This window comes from Podarcis erhardii, assembly GCF_964252035.2.
Source record: "Podarcis erhardii genome assembly, chromosome: 14".
NCBI classification, from domain to species: domain Eukaryota; kingdom Metazoa; phylum Chordata; class Lepidosauria; order Squamata; family Lacertidae; genus Podarcis; species Podarcis erhardii.
The window spans coordinates 16,617,908-16,638,911 of NC_138503.1; the positions used below are offsets into that span (position 1 = coordinate 16,617,908).

The 21,004-nt window shown below is 45.9% G+C and overlaps 1 protein-coding gene across 1 annotated transcript in view; it reads left to right on the plus strand.

The window, feature by feature from the left end:
- Window positions 1-21,004, plus strand: part of ADAMTSL3 (ADAMTS like 3) — a 285,901-nt gene that overhangs the window by 150,690 nt on the left and 114,207 nt on the right. Inside the window, exon 7 of the mRNA XM_081838660.1 lies at window positions 14,837-14,911. Within this exon, the coding sequence (XP_081694786.1) occupies window positions 14,837-14,911 (75 nt within the window). The remainder of the gene's footprint in view (window positions 1-14,836; window positions 14,912-21,004) is intronic.

Below are 21,004 nucleotides of genomic sequence, written 5' to 3' on the forward strand. Positions count from 1 at the left end.
GATTGCCTAGATCAGGGGTCAGCAAACTTTTTCAGCAGGGGGCCGGTCCACTATCCCTCAGACCTTGTGGGGGGCCGGACTATATTTTTTTTGGGGGGGGGGGTTGTGAATGAATTCTTATGCCCCACAAATAACTCAGACATTCATTTTAAATAAAAGCACACATTCTACTCATGTAAAAACACTTTGATTCTCAGACCGTCCGCAGGCCGGATTTAGAAGGCGATTGGGCCGGATCCAGGCCCCGGGCCTTAGTTTGCCTACCCATGGCCTAGAGGGCAGACAGAATGCACATGGCCCTGTGTGGTTGCAAGGGAGGAGGACCTTCTACAGATCAGAGAGGAGGCAGCCAATCTGATGCAAGGCCGGAGAGCACTGAGGCTCCTGTTGTGAGGTGGAAGCAGCTGGAGTTTGGCTTGAGACAGCATCTCACCAAGAAGCTCAGCTTCTTGCTCGTTTCTAAGTGTGCTGCGATTTTATTGAGACGCTGAACCGTTGCCAGGAATGGGGGCTTCAAACAAAGCTTTGAGAAATGGTTGGCTTTATTGAGGGCCTGATCCCCCTCTGAATCTCGGCGCAAAACGGCGCATTGCAGACTCCCACTGGTCTTGATGTTCTTTGGATCAAAGCCACGGTTACACGGTTTCCTCATCATTTCACTTCAGTGGGGTTTCGAGATGGAATCCTGCCTAAATCTTTCATTTCATTCTTTGGGCGGAAAGGTGTGACTCTACAATGCATGTAAGCATTACAGTGCCTAAAGTCGTATTTTACATAAGTCGTTCTTTGTCACTGACTTGTTGCGGTGCATAGTTTTTTAAAAAAAGCAAAACGTTGCCGCCCCCGCCCCCACTGTTGCTCATATAGCATATGGAAGTTGTTTAGCGAAATGGTCCCTAGAGTGAAAGGAATGGGAAAACATAGTTTCTCTTAGTGATACCACGTCAGCTGAGGTGTGTATAACATTTGCAGCTCTTACAGATGCCTTGCCAAGTAACTACGGCAAAGGAGCATGACCACAAGGCATTGTGCCAGGGCTAAGCTTGAGGTATGCCAGGAGCCAGGAGGAGGAAGTTGTAGAGCAAGCCAGAAGCCAGGTCCAAAGGACAAGGTGAGAAGTAAGCTAGGAACCAAAGTTCTTCACCTAGCTCAAGGTTATCATCTGAACTAGCCAGATGTTTAACTGATAATCACCACGGTCTGTCCGTCATTTGAAAAATGAAGACTTCAGAGCTGTCTTGCCCCAAAATGGCAACTTGACATTCCGTTTTGGCGACCGTAACCTTGGTTTAAGGAGCCATTTGGCGCCTAGTTTAAATATCTCATGGGACGCAGGTGGCGCTGTGGGTTAAACCACAGAGCCTAGGACTTGCTGATCAGAAGGTCGGCAGTTCGAATCCCCGCGACGGAGTGAGCTCCCGTTGCTCGGTCCCTGCTCCTGCCAACCTAGCAGTTCGAAAGCACGTAAAAGTGCAAGTAGATAAATAGGTACCGCTCCGGCGGAAAGGTAAACGGCATTTCTGTGTGCTGCTCTGGTTCGCCAGAAGCGGCTTAGTCATGCTGGCCACATGACCCGGAAGCTGCTCTCCGGCTCCCTCGGCCAATAAAGCGAGATGAGCGCCACAACCCCAGAGTCGGCCACGACTGGACCTAATGGTCAGGGGTCCTTATATATCCGAGTTTCTAACACTGTACTTCTGTAGTCCTGGCAGTTGACTGTAACAGGAGCTGCAAAAGAAAATACAAAATATTGCCTTTCCTTTCAACAAGTGGATACAGTAGTACCTCTGGTTACAAACTTTATTCATTCCAGAGGTCCGTTCTCAACTTCAAACCGTTCTTAACCTGAGGCGCGCTTTCGCTAATGGGGTTTCCCGCTGCGCATGCGCTCACCTCTGATACATGACTTCCGCTTGCATCGCGGGGCAACGTTCGCAACCAGGAGCATCTACTTCCGGGTTAGCGGAGCTCATAACCCGAAGCGTGCGTAAGGAGGACGGTTCATAACCAGAGGTATTACTGTAATTATAACCCCCTGGCACCACTTCAGCATCTCAAAAGCACATTGCAAATCAAAACAGATTCAGATTGCCTTGACTTAATTAATTGTTTAGGCAAATACAGATCACAAGAGGTAATTAATCAAATCAAAACCAGTGGGGCCTGAAACAAAACTTTGGGATATGGAGTACTCCGCTTCAGGCTTCCAGCCAGCGATGCCTTTCGCCAGGATACTTCATCCCACTGCCACTCCCATTCCCATCTATGCCCCTTCCTTCCATCCCCGCATTTGCCAGTGGACTGTTTTTGGGTTCTGCCCCCTCTCCCTTATTATTATTTTAACTTCTGCAAACCTTGACATTTTCCTGAGCGTGCTGTTCATTTGCTCTGCTTTCTCGTTGGTCCCGTTTGGCTACACGTAGCCATCGTAACTCAACACCTGAGTTTATGGTTAACGTGCATGGTTCCTGAATTGGTTCGCAGCCATAATAGGTGAAGTACCGAATAGTGGACGTTTTGCTGAAATTGTGAGGTCAAACGGCACAAAAGTAGCTGCTTTGAACATAGGAAGCAAGCTGTCAGCCTAATAGTCTGATTGCCTTTTTAGAAAGGCAACGCTGCCAGTAAGATGTCAAGCCCCAACCCCCCCCCAACTTTCTGGGGAAATGATCAAGCATTTGACTGATGATATTCAAAAAGAAAGTGTAATAAGTTGTAAAACCTGCCTGACCTCTGGGAAAGTGGAATATCTTAGGCCTTATGTGCATGGAACTCCCATCAGCATCAATATCAATTCTGTCTACTGGAAAGCTTTTAGGGCTGAACTCCTCCTTCCCCTCCATCTCTCTCTCTCTCTTCTCTCTCTCTCTCTCTCTCTCTCTCTCTCTCTCTCTCTCTCTCTCTCTCTGATTTTTCTCCTGTTTTAGTGACTGGCAAAACATAATACGAAAATATTCCATTCTTGATGCAGACAAGAACTGAACAAGGATTTGTAGATTGTTGTCCAGAGTTCTTGACATGGTTTCAGTTCTTCTCTGCACTGGAGAAATCTGTCAATAGCTATGTCTGTCCGCCCTGAGGGAAAACAAGGTCTTCATTCACATCCGGTCATGCCCCATGAACGTTCCCCATATACAAGTGTTCATATGCAAAATAGTTCTGGATTCGTTCTAGATTCTTCGAGGAAGTGCTTTGCACTAGATACGTTGTTGAAGTTTGATGCAGAGGAATTTGTAAAAGTTAACATCCCTATTTAGTTGCTCATGAGCAATTTTCGACCCGAGCAGCGCTAGGGGTGGAGGACAAATTTCATTCAGTTTGCATTGAAAGGCATCTTACCAAATTGAAACTTTGTGAAACTTAGGCAAACTGGAACACAGTCATCCTTTGAAATCTCCACTTCTCCATGCTTTGCAATGCAGTTCTGCAGTCAGGTAAAATGTATGAAATGTATTTACTGGGGTAAAATGTGCATAAAGATGCTTATGTTAGTGCAAGGAGCATACAAAATGCACTATATTGGGTGAAATTGCTTGCAGGAGCACATATATTAGGCAAACTTGCATACAAAATGTGTATAGCAGGATAAATTTGCACTAAAATTATGAGGTGGACAAAAAATGCTAACTAATGTGGAATTGTGGAGATCTGAATTTAATATTGAAAAAAAAGAGAGAAATGGAGAGAAACCAAAATGGACAGATTTTTTCCATCTTCAGGAAGGCCCTCATGTCAAAAATGTGAGTAGCCACTGCCGCCCCCTTTCTCTTCCCCCACCCAAGTCCCAAAAGTTTGCCTGGAGCAAGATAGAGAAAGATAGTGGCAGTGACCACTCTGCAGACCCCAGTTGACATCCCTTCCCACATGATATGTCGTGCAAAACCAGTTTGAAGCCCATATAGTGATAAAAGTTTCATCATTTTTGACCTGGCAATATATCTTGGATCATGGGGTGTGTGTGTGTGTGTGTGTGTGTGTGTGTGTTATGCAAAAGTCTCAATGTGGGAAAAGCCATGAAGCCAGCCAATGGCTCTCTCCATTCCTGCAGCCCCTCTTAACTGCCAAACCTTCTCTCCCCTGCCTCTGGCCGGGTGCATCAAATCACAAGAGCAGGCGCCAGCAGAAATCATGATGCAGGAGAAATTGTGAAGCCAGCCAAAGCCTCGACTTAGCTCCACCCTTATTTCAGACATCGTGATATAACGGTATACACTATTGCATTGTTTTACTGTTGTTTAGTCGTTCAGTTGTGTCCAACTCTTCGTGAGAGCCAGTGTGGTGTTGAGAGCCAGTGTGGTGTAGTGGTTAAGAGCGGTAGTCTCGTAATCTGGGGAACCGGGTTTGCGTCTCCGCTCCTCTACATTAAGCTGCTGGGTGACCTTGGGCTAGTCACACTTCTCTAAAGTCTCTCAGCCTCACTCAACTCAGAGTGTTTGTTGTGCAGGAGGAAGGGAAAGGAGAATGTTAGCCGCTTTGAGACTCCTTAGGGTAGTGATAAAGCGGGATATCAAATCCAAACTCCTCTTCTTCTTTGTGACCCCATGGACCAGAGCATGCCTGGCACTCCTGTCTTCCACTGCCTCCCACAGTTTGGTCAAACTCATGTTAGTAGCTTTGATCTTCTTGCAGTCCATGGGACTCTCAAGAGTCTCCTCCAGCACCATAATTCAAAGGCATCACTGCCTTGTCACGGCAAACGGGCTTGAATAACTCAGAGAAGCTATGAGCTATGCCCTGTGGGGCCACCCATGACAGGTCATAGTGGAGAGTTTTGACTAAACTTGATCCACCTGGAGCAGGAACCAGCAAGCCACTCCAGTATCCCTGCCAAGAAAACTCCATGGACAAAAACAAAAGGCATATAAAAGTTATGACGCTGGAAGATGAGCCCCTCAGGTCGGAAGGCGTCCAACATGCTACTGAGGAAGAGCGGAGGACAAGTATAAGTAGATCCAGAGCTGATGAAGCGGCTGGGCCAAAGCCGAAAGGACGCTCAGTTGCGGATATGCCTGGAAGTGAAATGAAAGTCCAGTGCTGTAAAGAAAAAAAATATTGCAATGTTTAGCTGATGATACATCACGATGTTGAAAACCAGATATCACCCAGCATTCTGGGTGAAGTGGCTTGGGAAAGTGTTTGCGCTGGCAGAAATTCCATCACTAGAAATGTGATGTTACTAAACAAAATTAGCCACTGAATCAAAGCAGTGCTACAGGCACTATCCTGGGCCCACCTTCATGCTGAGTGCCTTGCTCTGAGGAAGGACCCTCCAAAGAGAAAAATGAAAATTTTTTCCTCAGAGAAGAGGAGGGAAAGATTGCCAGTGCTGCATTAGCAGCAGAAAAATGAAGGCAGGAAAAATGGAGAGTTGGGATGTAGTGGGAGAGAATGCGTGGAAGTGGTAGGAGGGGAGGGGAAAGGAGAAGTGGAGGTGGTGGAACATGGGTAGGCAAACTAAGGCCCGGGTGCCGGATCCAGCCCAATCACCTTCTAAATCTGGACCACGGGTGGTCCAGGAATCAGCGTGTTTTTACATGAGTAGAATGTGCCCTTTTATTTAAAATGCATCTCTGGGTTATTTGTGGGGCATAGGAATTTGTTCATTTTTTAAAAGAAAAATATAGTCCGGCCCCTCACAAGGTCTGAGGGACAGTGGACCGGCCCCCCTGCTGAAAAAGTTTGCTGACCCCTGTGGTGGAAACTCAACACAGTTGTGTGTGAGTTTTCAGCACAAAAATTGATTTGTGCTTCTTTTCTGTAAATTGCAAGGAAGTTTTAAAGCTATTGCCTTTACGCTAGCAGTGATGCAGCCAGTTGAGAGAGAGAGAATGAAAGAACAGGTAAATAGATAAAAATGTGATTACTATTTTTCTGGTAAATTAAAAGCATTTTGAGTTTAGAAATCCCTTTTCTAAGCAATTTCCTAAAGCAGTTACAGGTCAATAAGCAGCAGCGTTTTCTTTCCAGATGTCTTATAGAGAGGGAGTCTCCCTCTCTATCAGATCTCTCCTGTATGGAAAAGAAACATTTGAAATTATTTTAGCAGCTATCTCACAAATCAACTCGTTGTTTAAAGGTTCCAAGAGGATCCTCTGGACGTTTGCCTCAAACCAGTCAAGTGTTTATGGCTGAAAGCCGATGCCCTAATGAGTATCATAAGGGAACGGAACAATATTGCATTCCGTCGTGGGCAGAAAAGGCTTACTGTGTTAGGGCTGTTTCTTCTACCTCTGTGGTCTCACCTGAGCCCCTTCTCCAGAATTTTGGAGATTTTGCTTGGCGATACCGGCATTCGATGAGAATAAGCTGCAAGCTCTGGTATTTCTTTCTGTTGAATGATGTGGCACCAGGCTAAGATGGATTTTATCTGTCTAATGACCCATAAGTCCTTTTTTATTTCCTGAGATCTGTCTTGCTGGTTTTAGAATTTAATGACTTCATTCCCCCCCCCCCCTCCAACTTTGGAATGTGCTGGCTTTTTAACTCTTTGGAAGTATTAGCAGGTTTCCGAAACGTACATCGCTGCTTGTGAATTGGCGGCGTGCTTGCGATCCCACGAGACCTTCCGTAGGGGAGAGGAGAGAGTGTCTGAGGCAGGGAACTCCTGGCATTAAACACCTCTCTTCCCCGTTTCTCAGCCCTTGTACTGGGGTATGCATTGCAAGTTGGGGAGAGGCGACAACAAAGGAAAGGGAGACAAGCCCCCACTCTTCTCCAGACCACTGCAGTCATTTACAGTGCCTGCATTGCACATAACTCGCTGGCGGGCTGGAGCCATAAACAGAAGCACTCCATATGGCAACCTTTTTTGTGGGGAGGGGAGAGGGGTGACCCCACTTGCCACGCAGAGCTGGTGGGCTGCCTTCAGTTTCCAGGTTCCCAGATAGTATAGCTCTGGCATATATATTTGTGCCACAGTTGTTTCTAATCAAATAGGATGTGTAGGTTTTTTGAGTTGCTGCAAATGGCTGGACTGCAGCTGGACTACTGCAATGCGCTCTACGTGGGGCTACCTTTGAAGGTGACCCGGAAACAATTACCGTATTTTCCCATGTATAAGACTAATGTTCCCCCCCAAAAAAATTATGTCAAAAATTGTTGTTGTTGTTTAGTCGTTTAGTCATGTCCGACTCTTCATGACCCCATGGACCAGAGCACTTCAAAAATTAGGGAGCGTCTTATACACGGATAGTGCCGAGGGTGGACTGGCAATTGGTTGTTTCCGCAAAAATTGGGAGCATCTTATATATGAGGCGTCTTATAGATGGAAAAATACGGTAATCCAGAATGCGGCAGCTAGACTGGTGACTGGGAGTGGCTGCTGAGACCTTATAACACTGCTCCTGGAAGACCTACATTGGCTTCCAGTACATTTCCGAGCACAGTTCAAAGTGGTGGTGCTGACCTTTAAAGCCCTAAATGGCCTCGGCCCAGTATACCTGAAGGAGCGTCTCCACCCCCATCGTTCAGCCCAGAGACTGAGATCCAGCGCCAAGGGCCTTCTGGAGGTTCCCTCCCTGCAAGAAATGAGGTTATGGGGAACCAGGCAGAGGGCCTTCTCTGTAGTGGCGCCTGCCCTGTGGAACGCCCTCCCACCAGATGTCAAGGAAAGAAACAACTATCTGACTTCTAGAAGACATCTGAAGTCAGCCCTGTTTAGGGAAGTTTTTAATGTTTAGTGTTTTATTGTGTTTTGAATATCTTGTTGGAAGCCGCCCAGAGTAGCGGGGGAAACCCAGGCGGATGGGCGGGGTATAAGTAATAAATTATTATTATTATATAGCAGCGGATCTGCACTGCATGCAGAAGGCCTCAGGTCCAGCCTCTGGCATTTCCTTGGAAAGTTGCCCAAAAACCGTGAAAAGTTGCTGTCAGCTGGATAGTTCAATGGTCTAAATAAGACAGCTTCTGGTGTTGGAACACTGACTGCATGTGACAGTACATTTCTTTGTTTAACTCAAATTTATACTGAGATTATCTATATCTATCTATCTTATTTATCTATATATATAAAATCTCAGGACAGTTCACAACCTAACTTGAAGGATCGGGTGGAACATTGCAAAATACCAAAATAAAACATTACAGATGAAGGTTGAATGCAAAATATGCCTAGTTCATCATCTCAGCAAGCGTATCAGGTAGTTTAGGCTGAGAGATAGTGACTGGCTCACTCCTCACCTGGGTGGTGATTTGTATCTGGGTCTTCCCAGGCCCATTCCAACACTCAAACCCACAGACAGCAACTCTATGAACAGGCGTGGGGCTGAGCTGCAAGAGGCTCTCCATCTTGTTTTGTTCTGCCCTCAGAGTCTTGAGCGTTGGACAGATTCAAGGTTATCAATGACTACTAGGCATGATGACTATATTCTACCTCCACAATCAGAGGCAGTAGTGCTTCTGAATACCAGTTTCTGGAAGCAGTTTCTGGTGCTCTTGTGAATGGGTCTTGCCTTAGAGTTTCCCACAGGCATCTGGGCTGCCGCTTTGAGAACAGGATGTTGGGCTAGATGGAACGATCTGATCTGGTAGGTTCTTCGTATGTTCTTAGGAGGTTTATGCAGTGCTATTTTTCTTATTAAAAAAAAAAGCACTGGATTTTTTAGAATGCCTCCCTTGTTCTCTTATAATAGCAATGGCGCCCATCTGAGTTCAAGAGAGTTTTGGCTGAAAAATGGCTTGGGTTTATGTGTGAGAATGGGAGATGGATGGTGTCAGGGCCTGGGCAGAAGAGGAATGGTGGAGACTGCCTCCTCAGCTTGACCCTTACAGGGAGGAGGAAGACAGTTTAGAATTACAACAGGGGGTTGAGGGAGATCAGAGCTCAGAGGTGGATGAGGGGGAAAGTTGAGAAATAATGGGAGAAGAGGAGGAGGAAGAGGAAGCAACAGGGGTTGACAGCTGATGGACACAGTGTCTTTAGAAAGCATTCCAGACCCAGCCTTGAAAGTAGGAGAGCAAAGAGCTCAAAGACAGAGGGCACCTACCAGCAGCCATAGAGGAGATGATGAGATTGGCGAATGAGGAAGGGGAAGGGGGTGGAGATTCACTCGGGACAACTCCATTATCCAAGAGGCTGGGTTCTATAGCCTCTCTCTGTAAATACTGAATAAAAAGTGGACGGTAAGAATCATCTCCTTGTCTTTGTACGTTCCTGGGCAACCGGCCGTGGGAGTCGCTGACAGCAGCCTGACAGATGGATGAAGGAGAAGGATGGGACGAGAGAGAAAGGGTGTCTCTCTTATCCTCTTCTCGCTTTGGCTCCACTTGCTACCTGTTTCCCCACAAAGGAACCTGGCCCTTGAGTCCAAAAGATTGCCCACTGCACTCTTAACCTATTCTAATTGCGTTACTAATAGCCTTTTGGTGGGTTTATCTTTCATGATTCAGTGGCCTTGTAAAGATTTCCAGATGAACATAAATAATCATGGGTAAATTATAACTCCACCTGATATTCAGTAATGAGATTACCACACCTAGCATGGCTGTTCCAGCAGCTGTAACCCAATGTGTTGATTGTGGATGCACACTCTCATAGGAATGAATTCCTGAAACAACAGTACTTCTAAACGGTTAGGCATATGGTGGTTTTGTTTTATTTTTAACAACAACAACAACAACAACAACAACAACAACAACAACAACAATTTTTATTTATACCCCAACCTCCCTGGCCAGAGCCAGGCTCAGGGTGGCTAACACCAGTAAAATTACCATAAAAACATAATGGGGCGGGGGGAGAAACAAACCAATTTAAAATACAGGTTAAAATACAATTTAAAATGCAGCCTCATTTTAAAAGTAGCCCATAGATCAAAACCATAAGGGGAGGGAAACATAAGGGTCAGACTGAGTCCAAACCAAAGGCCAGGCGGAACAGCTCTGTCTTGCAGGCCCTGCAGAAAGATGCCAAGTCCCACAGGCCCCTAGTCTCTTGTGACACAGCGTTTCACCAAGTCGGGGCCAGTACTGAAAAGGCCCTGGCCCTAATTGAGACCAATCTAACCACCTTGCGGTTATTTGGTTGTTATTTGTGGACCTTAAGGTCCTCCGCGGGGCATACCAGGAGAGGCGGTCCCGTAGGTACGTGCATCCTAGGCCGCATAGTCCTTTACTTTCAATGATGTCTACATGAAGATTGTATCACATTATTTCACCTCCCATTCAGACAGTAGATGTAACTTGCTGCTCACCTGGTAACAGGGTCAATCCCCACGAGGCAGATGGGGCATATGAAATGTGACCCATGGCTTATTTAATGTATCATTCTGAGTTTATGAGGGGTTATATGATCGCATGCATTTCGGTTTGTACCCTTCACTGAATCCATTGGGATGAAGGGTAGGCTAAAAGTCACCTTAAGCAACCAATCAATAAATGGTGGGTGTTTTATAACCCAAATCCTCCTTTGCAGCAGATGAAGGATGGAAAAAAATGGGCAATGTTTCCCCCTTTTGTGTCACGCAAACCCCACTGCTCTCTCAATGTGCAGGAGCAGCCATGCCCAGATATCGGGACATTATTAAATGTAGGACTTGGTTGCATCTGCTTCCCTTGAAAAAATATTGCAGGAATTTAGAATGTACTTTCTTTGCTATACATATATAGCAGCATAGTCTTATTGATTTAATAGAACTGTGTGGCTTAACGGCCCCCTGTGCACCACTTTGCAAGAATATAAGGGGTTTTGTTTCAGTAAGTGTATGGATTGTACACTTGATGACTAGAGACCTTTTTAAAGCTGCAGGCTTGGTGGCAGATTGTGGTTCATGCTGAGCTCCCATTGTGCTTATTAATGTCCCCCCCCCTCACCCCCAAAAGGTGTAAGAGGAGCATAAGAAGCCCAGAAGAGCTGTTTGAGTCTAACCAAATCTCTGTGTAGCCCAGCAAACATTGTTCAACAGTGGTCGGTTAGATGCACTTCAAACGTGTCAAGCAGGGGTACAAAAATGGATGACAAGTATGGGGAAAAACATGTCAGTTTGGGGGGTGCCTGTACTTCTATACATCCCCTCTGCATCAAGCATAATTTCATTTTTTATTATTATTTCAGTAGCTTTGGTTGTCTGAAAACTCCACCCCAACATCGCTCTTGCGATCAGTGTGCATTACCCGTTTCTTGAATGCAACTGGTGTTTATTTTGTGGTAACGTAAAAAGAGAGAGGCTATGTCTATATTTAGAAGAGCTGTAACTACTGGCAGAAAGAATCGGTTGATTTGTGGATGGTGGTATTTTGGGTCACAGATCAGCAGCAGTGGTTTGCATCTCAGCCTAGGGCTTAAATACTTAGCCAGTTGAATGGAGGTAAAGATAGGCACAAGGATATTGAATAATTGCCAAGCATTTAAAGCATTACTTTGCTGAAACTATGCAAGATAGATTTACCAAAGGACCTACCTGATCATAAAGGGGCTTGTATTGAAACAGCTGCAAAAAGGGAGCGGGGGAGTCCATTCTAGCAGGGTGGTTCAAGGCAAACTCCTTCCTGATCCTGGAACAAGGCATGCTTCTATTGCCTATCAGTTGATGGATGGAGGGAATGCACCTTGTTCCAGAAAAGAAATGATTCATTGACAGCTCCCAGCTGTCCCCCCCCCACCATTTTTTTAATTGATTTTCACAAACTTATAAACACACAAACAAACAAACAAAAACAAACATAGATCATAACCTTATTAAAACTTAATTATTAATTAATTAAAACTTAATTATTAACATTGTTAAGTGACTTCCTTGTATCCCCCTAGTTGGATTTCAATGCATATCATTTTAACGGTTTTCCAAATCAAAATTCTTAAATACCTAACTTAATCACTTAACATCTTTCTTTCTTACCAATTCAGCATTAAACGTATTAATTCATCACATTACATATTTAAGTCCTAAGCCTATCTGGTAATTGCAAGCTTTTTCCAATTAATTTAAGTTAACGTATTTAACTAAATAATCATTAAATTTTGTCCATTCTACCTGGTACTCCCCCTCCTTCTGGTCACGGACTCTTCCGGTCAGGGCGGCTAGCTCTGAAAAATCCATCATCTTCATCTGCCATTCTTCCACCGTTGGTAATTCTTGCATTTTCCACTTCTTAGCTAGTAAAATTCGAGCAGCTCCCAGCTGTTTTCTTGAAGCCACATTGGGACCTGCCCCACACCAACTGCACATAGGATGCCAGGTGTGGAGCAAGAGGGGAAGGTTTGCCAGGAACACTCTTGGCAGGCTAAAGTTGGCTCATGGGCTCTGCATTAGCAGAAGGTCGGTCAAGATGATATTAGCATTCTACTGACCGCATTGTCACCTCCTGCTATAAGGTGGTGAGAATAGCCAGCCAGGGACTATCCACTAGTCTCTCAGGAGCAGATCTGCAGATTCCAAATGTAATAAAGGTAAAGGGACCCCTGACCATTAGGTCCAGTCATGGCCGACTCTGGGGTTGCGGTGCTCATCTCGCTTTCCTGGCCGGGGGAGCCGGCGTACAGCTTCCAAGGCATGTGGCCAGCATGACTAAGCCGCTTCTGGAAAACCAGAGCAGCGCACGGAAACACCGTTTACCTTCCCGCTGGAGTGGTACCTATTTATCTACTTGCACTTTGACGTGCTTTCGAACTGCTAGGTTGGCAGGAGCAGGGACCGAGCAACCGGAGCTCACCCCGTCGCGGGGATTCGAACCGCTGACCTTCTGATTGGCAAGTCCTAGGCTCTGTGGTTTAACCCACAGCGCCACCCTTGTCCCTCCCAAATGTAATAGTAAAATGGCTAATCTGTAAATATTTCCCCACCTAAAACTGTGCATCATGGCCTGATCCTCCGAGCCTTTGCACCAGGGTTTGGGAAACCCTGTTTTTACAGTGTCCCAGATATGCTTTCCATATAAGGGGGAAAAAATTGGCATTATTGATCTGACCCATCCATATATGTTGTTTCTTAATGATGCATACTTAGAAGGGGGAAAAATCAGTAGAAACAATATCATAGTGGATAGTTTTCCATTAGAGAATAGTTTTCTCTCCCACGTCTCTAGGTCTGATTGACCCCATTTCCCACTGAAATTAAACAAAAAGAAAAGAAAAGAGGGAGTGGTTTTTGCAACACAATGGAAGAATTGATCCCTTTATTGGAGGAGTTTATGAACTGGAGCAGGTTAGGGGAAATACTTTTATACACCTTTGAGATTTGTTTATGATCCCCCTCAAGGATAAAATGGGTTTAAAAGATCAGATCCTTACAGTGCCAAATTATGCATGATCCTCTAGGCTTCTATGGCAAATCTTAAGGACTTGCAGCCTTTAATCAGACCTGGCTTGAGGCTATACTGTCTGGAGAGTTAAGGTGTGATGGGGTCTGGAATCTAGAAACATGGACCACAGGTCAAGAATTTAAGCTTGTTTAAATCCCAGTGAATCACATAAACTGTACATAAGCACTTAATTTCTCACTTATGTGGTTTATTGGATTAAATCTAATGGATCTCATTTTAAAATGGAATAATGACAAAGTCTACAATTTAAAGGGTTCCTTTAGGCCCTTTTTAGCTAGGGCATGTGTTTTCACAATGAGCCTTCTGAAGCCCCAACTCTTCCTCCCAACACCCCTGCCTGCATTGCAAATGTTTTTCAAACTCAAAATATGGCATGTCCTACGATAAGATAATTATTTATTTGAAGGATAAGTTAAAATGTCTCATTGCGCACACAAAGCTGACTCTAGGGTGTTTTGAGTTACACCCATAAATCCTGTTTCTCTTTTGTAAGAACTGAACTCCTGAGAGCTCATTGGCTGGGTTCAAATTTAATGCTTAACCATGGTTTATTGCTACAGAGATAAGCTACAGTGATTGTATGTTTCTTCACTCCTTGTGATTGCATGTTTCTTCACTCCGTCTGCTCCTTGGTGTGGCCTTAAGGAAGAGTTCACTTCCATGTTGGATTAACCAAAGCTTGATCAGATGTCTTAATCCAAACAAATTAATTTCTGATTAATTTTAACTATGATTTTGTCCTGGCTCCTGCCCCAGTCACCACAGCAGAGGCTCTTACTTGAGTTTATGAGAAATACCTTTATTACAAAGCAAGTACAGCAATAGGTAACTCAGTCCCAGAGCTTCTTCAAGTAGGATGGAGAGGTTAACTGAGCTAGGAGCAAGACCAGAATTCCAAAGTCCAAGATCAAAACTGCACAAGAGTGGCAAAGTTATCCTAGCAGGTTGAACATCCACCCAGCAATATAGCCTCGATTGCGAAAATTAGCCTTAGAAGAATGTCTAGCCTGATGCACTACAACTGTGTGTGTTTGCATCTGTTCCCAATGGCAGAGGTGTTGCCTGGCTCTGGGACACAACGCCAGACCCCATCTCCTCTGAATCCTGTTCAGCCACCCCAGGCTTAGGCTCTGAGCTTCTCCCAGTCTCAAACAACATTCCTTCCGAAATGAGTGGTGGTGGTGGTGGGGCAAAATCCAGCTGTGAAGTTCTTTTGCAAAGGAAATCTTGCATGGCACCACTGTTTTTAAACCCTTTCCAGCTATGAGGGAATAAAACTGGAACAGTAAGATGCAAATTGAATGACTGATGTACAGAAAATAATTGTCCAGTAGCTGGACAGATTTACAAGTCCACATGTAGCTTAATAACTGTGTGTTTCAGAGAGCAGAACCTGGGACAATGTGCTTAATAATGTGTGTATGTTCCTGTTGTTTTAAGTAACTTATTTTTGAGGCATGCTTTGTGAACTGCTTCTCCTTCCTCGTCCTCCTCTTTTGAATATCAGGTTTGTTATGAAAAGTTATGTTTCCCTTGCAAGATTTAATTTCTGAAACTGTTCCTTTAATTTTCCTAGGGGAGGAAACCGTGATTGCTGTGCCACATGGGAGCCACAGTGCAAGAATTACTGTGAAAGGACCAGCACACCTTGGTATGAACCCTTTTACGCATTACTAACAGAGAGGAATGGGACGCGGGTGGCGCTGTGGGTAAAACCTCAGCGCCTAGGACTTGCCAATTGCATGGTCGGCGGTTCGAATCCCCGCGGTGGGGTGAGCTCCCGTTGTTTGGTCCCAGCTCCTGCCCACCTAGCAGTTCGAAATCACCCTTAAGTGCAAGTAGATAAATAGGTACCGCTTTATAGCGGGAATGTAAACGGCGTTCCGTGTGCTGCTCTGGTGCTGGTTCGCCGGAGCAGCTTCGTCACGCTGGCCATGTGACCCGGAAGTGTCTGCGGACAGCGTTGGCTCCAGGCCTCTAGAGTGAGATGAGTGCACAACCCTAGAGTCTGTCAAGACTGGCCCGTACGGGCAGGGGTACCTTGACCTTTAACAGAGAGGAGCTTGGACAAAAGTATTCAATTTGGGCGTTTTGGGGGTTATTGGAGCTATAGTTGAAATACCTTACTTCTCCTGCCTAGGCCTGATCCTGAAGTCCTATGTGTGTGCTCAGTTCCTCATGCAATTACCATCGCATGATGGAGAGAGTGGAGCTGTGCTTGGTGGCTGTGTCCCCTCCATTGCATCCACATCACTTAGGACCACCACCCTGTATGTTAGGGGTGAGGAACCTCTGTCCTCCCAGATGTTGCTGAGGTCCCATCACATTAAGCAAGCATAGCTAATGGCCATGGATGATGGGACCTGTAGTTCAGTAACTTCTGGTGGGCTGAAGGTGTTCCATACCTGCTCCATACATTGTGGGGGAGTGGGGGAAGGTCTGAGCCTGTTCTACCTGTATAGGCTCCCTCCCCAGTTACGAACTGTGAGCTATCATAATCAAAAACTCTGGTGCAAGTAGGAACGGGGGAGAAATCTGGTAGAACATGAATGTGAATATACTTAATTTGCACTTTCTGAAACAGCGTGAGAGCCAAAACATAGCTGTCCTTAAAAAAATCACACTTGTCTGAATTTTGAGGTGGTGTGTTTCACCACTGAAAGAATTTGTACAAAACTGCAGAGATATTAGTGGAAGTTAACATATAAAAAGTGTTGTAGTAGGCAAAATTGCTTGCCAAAATTTGAATCAGGCAAAAAGTGCATACACAAATGTGTGCAGTGGTACCTTAGGTTACATACGCTTCAGGTTACAGACTCCACTAACCCATAAATAGTACCTCAGGTTAAGAACTTTGCTTCAGGATGAGAACAGAAATCACGTGGCGGCGGCGCAGCAGCAGCGGGAGGCCACATTAGCTAAAGTGGTGCTTCAGGTTAAGAACAGTTTCAGGTTAAGAGCAGACCTCCGGAACGAATTAAGTACGTAACCAGAGGTCAATGATTCATAAGACCACTGCCATCCATGACTTGATCATGGATGGAGGACTTGACCTGGCATGTGTAACAGAGACTTGGTTGGATGAAGCAGATGGGCCTGTCCTTGCCGCTGCTTGTCCACCAGGTTTCTCTTACGCACAGCAACCCAGGTCATGTGGGCGGGGAGGGGGGGTTGCAGTGATTTTTAGAAAGTCATTAGTTTGCACCAGGCGTCCTATTGGGAAGACCCAGTTCTCTGAGTGCATGTTCTGGAAGTTGGGCAATAGGGGCAGTACAGGATTCCTTTTGGTGTAGCGACCTCCCCACTGCACCAAGGATTCCCTGCCCGAGCTGCTTCAGGTCGTGGCGGATGTTCTCCTGGAGACACCCAGCTTGGTTGTCCTAGGGGATTTTAACATCCATGCCGACACGACCTTACAAGGGGCAGCTCGGGACTTTGTGGAAAGCATGGCCTCCATGGGGCTGTCCCTGAATAAGTCTGGCCCAACCCATAGCCGCGGACATGCCTTGGACCTGGTGTTTACCTCTATGGATGTTGGTGATCTGACACTAACTAAAAGCGAAACGAAAGAAGTGCCATGGTCAGATCACTTCCTGGTGCAACTGGACTTCTCTGCGACCCATCCTCTCTGCAGGGAGGTGGGACCAATTCGGATGGTCCGCCCCCGCCACTTAATGGATCCAAATGGTTTCCAGAGAGTGGTAGGGGATGCTTTATCCCATGTTGATGGCCTTTCAGCTGATTCCCTGGTGGCCCGCTGGAATGTGGAGTTAACCAGGGCTATTGACTGTTTGGCTCCGAAGCGCCCTCTCCGATTGCATGGAGCCCGGACAGCCCCATGGTTTTCCACGGATCTGAGGGCAAGGAAACAATCGTTGAGACGGCTAGAGCGCCGGTGGCGGATAACTCATTCCGAATCTGTCCGGACACAGGTTAGAGCTCAACGTCGAGCCTACCAAGTGCGATAGCAACGGCGAAGAAGAATTTCTTCACCGCCTCTATTGCATCTGCAGAAAACAGCAGCAGGAGACTTTTTCAGGTGGTTCACAATTTAGCGGAACCACCTGCAACATCGGGGCCCAGTACGGGCCACATGTTCTCCTGCAATGATTTTGCAAAGTTTTTTGCAGATAAAATCGCTCAGATTCGGGAAGAAGTAGACTCCACCGTGGGAGCAGGACCGGGGCGGGAGAGTGCTAGAGTTCTGTCTGGTCAAGTTGAGTGGGATCAATTCCAATCTGTTACCTCCGAGGATGTGGACAGGCTGCTTGGACGAGTGAAACCAACCACCTGTCTCCTGGATCCTTGCCCATCCTGGATTATAAAAGCTAGCCGGGAAGGACTGGGCGATGGGCTTCGTGGGGTGGTGAATGCTTCCCTCCGTGAGGGAGCCTTCCCAGACCCGCTGAAAGAGGCGGTTATTAAACCGCTTCTTAAAAAACCATCTTTAGATCCGGCACGATGGCCAACTATCGCCCAGTCTCAAATCTTCCATTCTTGGGCAAGGTGATTGAGCGAGCGGTTGCCGGACAACTCCAGGCACGCCTGGAAGAAGCGGACCATTTAGATCCAGTCGGGATTCAGGCCTCATCATGGGACTGAAACTGCCTTGGTCGCACTGGTTGATGATCTCCGGCGGGCTAAGGACAAAGGTGAGAGCTGTTTCCTAGTTCTGCTGGATCTCTCAGCGGCGTTTGATACCATCGACCATGACATCCTTCTGGACCGTCTTGAGGGGCTGGGAGCTGGGGGCACTGTCATACAGTGGTTCCGCTCCTTCCTCCTGGGCCGTGTTCAGAAAGTGGTGGTGGGGGATGAGTGTTCAGACCCCTGGGCTCTCACTTGTGGGGTGCCTCAGGGTTCTGTCCTCTCCCCCATGCTTTTCAACATTTACATGCAGCCGCTGGGAGAGATCATCAGGAGGTTTGGGCTGGGTGTTCATCAGTATGCGGATGATACCCAGCTCTACCTCTCTTTTAAATCAGAACCAGTGAGGGCGGTGAAGGTCCTGTGTGAGTGTCTGGAGGCGGTTGGAGGATGGATGGCGGCTAACAGATTGAGGTTGAATCCTGACAAGACAGAAGTACTGTTTTTGGGGGACAGGAGGCGGGCAGGTGTGGAGGATTCCCTGGTCCTGAATGGGGTAACTGTGCCCCTGAAGGACCAGGTGCGCAGCCTGGGAGTCATTTTGGACTCACAGCTGTCCATGGAAGCACAGGTCAAATCTGTGTCCAGGGCAGCTGTTTACCAGCTCCATCTGGTACGTAGGCTAAGACCCTATCTGCCTGCGGACTGTCTCGCCAGAGTGGTGCATGCTCTGGTTATCTCCTGCTTGGACTACTGCAATGCACTCTACGTGGGGCTACCTTTGAAGGTGACTCGGAAACTACAACTAATCCAGAATGTGGCAGCTAGACTGGTGACTGGGAACGGCCGCCGAGACCATATAACACCGGTCTTGAAGGACCTACATTGGCTCCCAGTATGTTTCCGAGCACAATTCAAAGTGTTGGTGCTGACCTTTAAAGCCCTAAACGGCCTCGGTCCAGTATACCTGAAGGAGTGTCTCCACCCCCATCATTCTGCCCGGACGCTGAGGTCCAGCGCCGAGGGCCTTCTGGCGTTTCCCTCATTGCGAGAAGCAAAGCTACAGGGAACCAGGCAGAGGGCCTTCTCGGTAGTGGCCCCCGCCCTATGGAACGCCCTTCCAGCAGATGTCAAAGCGATAAACAACTACCTGACATTCAGAAGACATCTTAAGGCAGCCCTGTTCAGGGAAGTTTTTAACGTGTGATATTTTACTGTATTTTTGGTTTTTATGGAAGCCGCCCAGAGTGGCTGGAGAGGCCCAGCCAGATGGGCGGGGTATAAATAATAAATTATTATTATTATTATTATTATTATTATTATTATTATCATCATCATCATCATCATCATCATCACTGTATATTAAAAAGTACACTAAATTACTGATAAATTTTCACAAGGCGTGGGGAGGGGTTTAAAAACAACAACTTGCCAACTGACGCAGAAATATGAAGAAAAAATAGAGATTGAAAGAGATCAAAATTGAAAGAGGAGGCTAAAACCTGCTGAAGAGACTCTCTACTTCAGATCTCCCCCCTCCAGCAAGCTACTAAGCCAAGTTTAAGATGTTGCTGTTGGCGTGTAATTCCCTGTACAGTTTGGGACCAGGTTACCTCTGAGAATTCCTTATCTTGTATTCCCCTACCCAGACTCTTGGATTCTTGACTCTTGGGTTCTTGAGGGAGACACCCTTAGTGGTGTTGTATGCTCCCAGGGTTCATCGAACATCCAGTCGGACTCCAGTGGCATTTGCCCTCTGGAATGCATTCCCAATGAACATCTGATAAGCATCTACAATACAGTGGTACCTCGGGTTAAATACTTAATTCGTTCCGGAGGTCCGTTCTTAACCTGAAACTGTTCTTAACCTGAAGCACCACTTTAGCTAATGGGGCCACCTGCTGCCACTGCGCCGCTGGAGCACGATTTCTGTTCTCATCCTGAAGCAAAGTTCTTAACCCGAGGTACTATTTCTGGGTTAGCAGAGTCTGTAACCTGAAGTGTATGTAACCTGAAGCGTACATAACCTGAGGTACCACTGTATTGGCATTTACGTGCCCACTTAAAATTTGTCAGTTCACCCAGGCTTTCCCTGAACAGTGATCCAGCTATTTTGATGTGTTAATCTGGCCTACTGCTTTGTGATATATTTCCTATGTGTCTTATGAACATAGCTGTCAACTTTTCCCTTTCCTTGCGAGGAATCCTATTCGGAATAAGGGAAATTCCCTTTAAAAACGGGAAACATTGACAGCTATGCTTATGAATGTAAATTTATTCTTGACTAGCGGCGTCATACCTGGCACTGCTCAGGAATTCTAAAAAAAATAAAATCAAAAATTGTTTTATTCAAACGTAAACTAAAACATGCTCTTTGATCTAAGGAACCATCGTGCAAAGTTTGGTTGCGATATTTTAAGAGGCGTCCAAGTGCATAATAAACAGACAACTATGCTTCGTGTAAACAAGTGCTTTGTTTATCTGTCCTGAATCTTCCAACATTCCACTTTGTTGGATGTTCACAAGTTCTAGTTGTTTTGAGATGCTCAGCTGTTAGAACCGGACTTTTGTTTACAAATGCGGAGAAGGAAGCTGTCTGGGTTGCAGAGAGCTTTGTTGTTTTCATCTTGTCCTTTAAATGCTTGGCTTCCCCAAATAAATCAGATAAGGACACTTATTATTGTCACTTTCCCTTCATTTGGCATTTGAAATGGTTTATTTTGGGAGGAAGGGAATTGAAGTGAAGGGGGAAGGGTGTTGGAATATATTATAGGCTTTCCAGAAGCTGTTTTGCTAAGAGCTTCAGAATCCAAAATAAGCCAGAGTCCTCTGAAAATAATCCCCCTGCTGTAGAAACAACAAAACCAGAAGCTAATATTTTTACAAGTGGCTAATGCTAGATAACCAAGTTCATGAACTTACAACCGAGTCTAGCTGGAAGGGAAGCGAAAGATGCTAAATTCCCGACTTTTTAAATGACAGAACCTTGCATTTTAAACATTTAGCCATACATGTGAATTCTGTTTTTATTCTTTATGGATATTAACAGGAAAACATGTGGCTTACAGTTTGAGGGGATTAAAATAGGTGTGCGTTTAATGGAGACTCATGTTCCCTATCTGGGAATTATGCGCACAATGGTGGTGGTGGAAAAAGT